Here is a 5651-nt window from a genome sequence, read left to right on the forward strand (position 1 = left end):
GACTTTTAGAGACTCCCCTGCATTGGAAGAAGAGGAGGTGTGGGAAGTCCAGATGACAGAGTGACTGACAGGCCAAGATGCTAGTAATTTCTAGAGTCCAGACAGTGGCGAAAAAGTAGGCCTGGAGCCAGACTAGGCCTGTTTCGTGCAATCTTTCTCCAGACTGCCTACGCTCACCGCATTTTTGGTACCAGTGGGATCTTGCCTGACCTATTGATGTCTTCCTATTGGAGCTCTGTCTCCATGTCTACAAGGCTGTCTCCATGTCTACAAGGCTGAAGTTTCCATTTTGAGCAGTGGGGGTCTACAGTCAGATGAGAACGGGCTTTGCTGTCATTAATGGAGAGGCCTCCACTGGGATGTATTGTTGACCACATTGTGTGCCCTTAAATGCAGCTTCCTTCTCAAACAGGCAACAGTCATCAGCGGAAAAACATACACGTGCCTGGCACCTGGATGTGGTTCACGATTTGGCCTTAAAACTGTCCAAAGCCTCGCAAAGACGTGTGTCTGAACAAATATCATTTGTAGACAGTCCCGTCAACAGCCTTGGAAGGCACTTTGTGAATATCTGCAGATAGTTCCACTTCATTGATGTCGCTCCTTCGAAACTAAAAGAGCTTCTGTTGCTTACTGCCAATCCTAGTGTAGTTTCCTCCAACTGTAACTGTGCATACGTTGCTCTTTGCCACCACTCAAAGGTATGACGGCAGAAAGCCAGCAGTCTCCCTGTCGGGCTGCCCCTGCGGGTGCCATCTTGCAGCAGCCCGGAAGCCTGGCCATGGCAGTGAAGGTGGAGAAGGACGCCTCTCCGACGGTGAATGGTCCAGGCAATGACCCTGAGCCTGAGGAGGCCCCAAAGGGCAGGAGGAGGAAGAGGCCTCTGCAGAGGGGCAAGCCACCCTACAGCTACATCGCCCTCATCGCCATGGCCATCGCCAACTCCCAAGAGCGCCGGCTCACCCTCGGCGGCATCTACAAGTTCATCACTGAGCGCTTCCCCTTCTACAGGGACAACCCCAAGAAGTGGCAGAACTCCATTCGGCACAATCTCACCCTCAACGACTGCTTCATCAAGATTCCCCGAGAGCCGGGCCGCCCCGGCAAAGGCAACTACTGGGCGTTGGATCCCAACGCTGAGGACATGTTCGACAGTGGAAGCTTCCTGAGGCGGAGGAAGAGGTTCAAACGCACTGACCTCACCACCTATCCAGCCTACATCCACGACCCTGGCCTCTTCCCGCCTGGAGCAGTAGCCAGGCCCACGTATGGAAATCCAGTGTATCAGAACATGACGGTGAGCCCAACCTATAGCCAGCCACTCGCCCCCCACCACTCAGTGTACTACCCAGCACCATCCCCAGGATTCAGCACAAGCCAGCCGAGGATGTTCAGCATAAACACACTGATAGGACACCCAGCCGGCCCTGACACCCTCCAGCAGCCCTCGAAGCCCCTGAGCCCAGACAGGAGCTCCCCCAGCTCCTGCACCTTCAGTGGGTATCAAGGGCAATGTGGGAGCAACATTACAAGCAGGCCATCCAACTCCATCGGCTACTCCTACTCCAATGGGCATATGCCCATGAACCAGGGATCCTATCCACAGGGCAGCAGCCAGTTGTTTGGGGCTCCTGGGCGGTTGGCCATGCCCAACTCTCCCTCAGTGAGCAATGACCACGCGGACTTCTACGGGAGGATGTCCCCGGGCCAGTACACCTCCTTGACTGCGTACAACAGCACCAATGCCCAGTTGAGTACAGCCAACCCCTACCTCAGACACACCTCCTACACAAGCAACATGGACAGGTTTGTGTCTGCCATTTGAAGAGATTTGGGGACACCACGCGTTCTGAGACACTCTTGTGCACCACAGAACCCCTGCAATCAGAGCAGCACTTGAATCAAATCTGTGAAGAGTTACTACAGTGAAAACACAACGGGCAAATCACAAAGATGGATGTTTAATGCCTATGTGAGAACTGACACTAACAATCGTACATAATTTATACTGACTCTAGGAAGACTGTTGAAATCTTCAACTGTGACCAACATTTTTCCCACATTAAGAGACATGAATGTTGCCATCTATGTAAAGACTAAAGCCTCTGGTTCGTTTTTTTGTTAGTTAAAACTGAAAGAATAGATTGTCCTGGTGTGCAAATAATCCAAGTGGTCTGATGTGCTCATGTTGTGGTTTGGATTTTCGACTATCCCTGGGTAGGTGGCACACGTCAGCCTGAACCTCCTATGGCAGTCATCACCCACATCAATGGCAAAGTAATGTTTGCGCCATAAGCACTGGGATGGAATATCAAAGCAAGCAAACCTTCAAATGTTATTTTTATAACTATTTTAATCTTGTTTCATATAGCTTTAAATTTATAATTCTAATAAATGGTTGGTTTTGAGCAGGTTGTCAATTGTCAGCTTCACGGGGAGCAGTGACTTTTTTTTAAAGTACATACAATACTTAGAACTTTGAGTGAAAAGATTGTTCCCATTGAAGTATGGGAAGCATGACCATTCACGTTCACCCTTGTCTGCTATCATTCTATTTATTGTGTTGTCTTTTTAGATTTGAATGTTGATGTAAGCACTCCCTGACAAAGTGACATCATAAGTCAAGCAGGGGAAAATGTGCAGGATACTGGCATGAGTTCTCAAAAATGGAAATGAAGACATACACAGGAACTGACAAATGTAGTCAAGTTAAATCCCAGGAATTAAGAAAATATCACACTCTCACCTGTTGTGAGGTTCGGTTTACAGGCTGTTTCGAAGTCCATGTTTTGTGCCTGCAGGTTACTTTGGTGTCATGCATAGACACATTTTGCGGCCCATTTCTCTGTTCTGGCAAGTATAGCGCATATTATATATATATGTGTGTGTGTGTGTGTGTGTGTGTGTGTGTGTGTGTGTGTGCGCACATGTGTATATATATATATATATATATATGTGAGTTTGTGTGTGCGCGCATACATACATGTGTATGTTTGTGTGTGCACACATATATATATGTGTGCGTGTTTGTGTGTGCACACAGACACACACACACATATATATATATGTGTGTGTTTGTGTGTGCACACAGACATATATATATATGTGTGTGTTTGTGTGCGCACCAGGTATGCACAAAGGCTCGACGTTTTTGTCAGGATCCCACCACCAACGTTGCTGAATGCTGTGGTTCCAGACTGCCAGTGCCCTCTTGTCTTGTTTGCCTCCTTCCGCAATCCCCTCCACATGTCTCTTTGTCTCACTCTGGCAGGCACTTTTTCTTGTTTGCTTTCTCCATTTGTTGCTGTTTTCCTATGTTTCTCTTCTTCCGTCCTCTTCCTTGTCTGCCTCTGTCTCGCTTGCTCTGGATTAAAGCCTGGTGATGTAAAACAAGTGCTGATTCACAAGAAATATGAGGGATGCTCATCTTGTACACCCCACTGACATAAAGGAAGCACTTTGAGTGCAGCAAAACGTGTCTCTCACCTTACGCTTTTCCCTGGACCAATTTACAACAAATTCTGTTCGCTTTGAGGTTGTTTTGTACCCATTTCTCAATTTCGCAAGTGTGGTGACTCAGTCTGTATTTGATGAGCATTTGACTGTGCCTCAGGTTTTTATTTACCACAGTGCAAGTTTGAAATTGTGTAAGAGAAGTCTGCCATGCTGTGTCATGCACATTGTGCAGCTACTTACAGGCATGTTCTGAGTCAGTGAAATGTCATTTCTCCTGGTGTGGATTCTTAGGTGAGGAGTGACTGTTTCAGGGAGGTTTAACTCTGAGATAGTGTTCTAGGAATTCCTTGGCGTGTTTGCAATTTGGTCGTGGGGCGCCTCTCACTGGAAGGCTTTTTGTCTATTTCTCTTTATTTTAGCTGAAGGCCTTGTGTGTCATTGTTTTTAATGGAGAACACAGTTAGTGCTGCGGTTCTGTACATTCAGGGCTTGGTTACAATCGACCCTGTAAGTCCGATGGGGCTGGTAATTGCTATACATACCTTTAACATCGGGGCAGAATTACAATGTTTGTTTTTCAATGTATATGTAACAAATGAACCCCTAGAAAAAGTGGAGGCAGCTCACTGTAGCTTAACTTAAGGCAAAAGTCATGACTTTTAAAAATGATTAAGCAATTCTACACGATAATTTTATGGTGTTGTTATACTGAGTATAATATAGTATACTCACAATCGCTGTAAACGTATTTAAAACACCTTTAAATGTGTTTTTAAATGATCTAACAACTGTGACAAATATCGAATATTGTATCGGTTTATTTGACACCTGTGTTTTAAATGAAAAGGTAATGTTCGTTTCAGAGGCATGGACTTTTGTTTTGCCTACACTTCTCAGCACTGCTGGGATACCTTCAATGGGAGTGAACGGGCGCTTCTGAGGGGCAAACGGGTACTCTAAGTAGTGACTGCCTACTCTTCAATATTTGCAAATAAAGCACTGTTTGACTTAGTAAGTGATACACCTGACCGCAGTTAGTTTATTTACAGAAATTAGTTTATTTACAGAAATAGAAAGAAATACACGCGAGACGTGGTGCTTCACGCACCCACCATGTCATTTTCTCTTCAAGGGAATGTTTTAGAATTGCTAACATTCATTTCGGTTAATTGCAACCTCTGCAGAAATATGTCGCTGCCTTTCAGAAATAAATACGAATTGGTTCTTTTACGATCTAAGTTTATGTGGCGAACTGGGGGAAACTGTATCCAAGCAAGGCGATCTGCAGTGGGTGATGATAAGAAAATGTAGACTTGGAAGGCAGCAGCACCCATTAGAAACACGTTTGGCCAATGAGGCTTCATAATTACATGCCGCTACTAAGTCTGTTAATAGAGTTTGAAATAACCTTTGTTCAGTGGTACTTGAATTTACCGACCTAGGACGGATGGAGGGCGGAGTAGCCCATGTCGGGGTTGGAGATGTTGCCCTGACTGATTAACGCCGACGCCATCAGCGATGGTGGCACTCACACCTGTTTATTGTTGCCGGCTGTCGCTGTACCCCCTACGGGTGGTGCCAGTTCACAGGTAGGTGGTGATAATAGAGTGGGCATCGTATGCCGGGCCACCTCCATTTATGCTCCCAGGGTGGCATCTCAGTGTCTCGCAGAATTGCGCCCGAGACCGCAGCCATTTTTGGGCACCTAAAGCGGTCCCGACTGCAGCAGTTTCCGTTTCGAATTACACCCTGAAAAGTGAGTAGATTATGATATGTGAAAAGACGTGTCGCAGGACACATTCTATAAAGAATTATAAAGACGGGTGCTTATACAAAAAGAGTAGTACAATTTGTTTTGTCCTACACATTTTGTTTTGGTACGTGATAGGAAAGCACATGCAAATAGGCAAGAATAAAACAATTTTTGAGGGGAAATGTAAAAATCAGGAGGGTTGTCCGCTGGCGGCATTCCCTCCGACATATTCCCTACACGGTGGAGGACACTTCTGTGCTTTATCCGCCAAGTTTCCAGTTACATGGGAAGTCTCAAAGGACAATACATCTTTAAAGAAGGTCGTTTGATGCCAGAACACTTTGGACGGTCCATGCCGCTTTCTAATGTACGAAGTTATCCCTTTAACTTCTTGATAGACACAGTGACAGGATCTCCCGAGTACAAAAAACTAAAAGAAAAA

General features: G+C 45.9%; 1 protein-coding gene across 1 annotated transcript; it reads left to right on the forward strand.

Moving 5' to 3' along the window:
- Positions 1-261: 261 nt before the first annotated feature.
- Positions 262-2408, forward strand: FOXE1 (forkhead box E1). The gene has a single exon (XM_078677523.1). It carries the CDS (start codon positions 704-706, stop codon positions 1823-1825), a length of 1122 nt encoding a protein of 373 aa, XP_078533649.1. The 5' UTR covers positions 262-703; the 3' UTR covers positions 1826-2408.
- The last annotated feature ends 3243 nt before the right edge of the window (positions 2409-5651 follow it).

The sequence above is a fragment of the Lissotriton helveticus genome, chromosome 2_1, assembly GCF_964261635.1.
Source record: "Lissotriton helveticus chromosome 2_1, aLisHel1.1, whole genome shotgun sequence".
Lineage (NCBI taxonomy): Eukaryota > Metazoa > Chordata > Amphibia > Caudata > Salamandridae > Lissotriton > Lissotriton helveticus.

Excerpts from the sequence above, each read along its gene's own strand:
- FOXE1 (XM_078677523.1), top strand. The coding sequence starts at position 704 with ATGACGGCAGAAAGCCAGCAGTCTCCCTGTCGGGCTGCCCCTGCGGGT.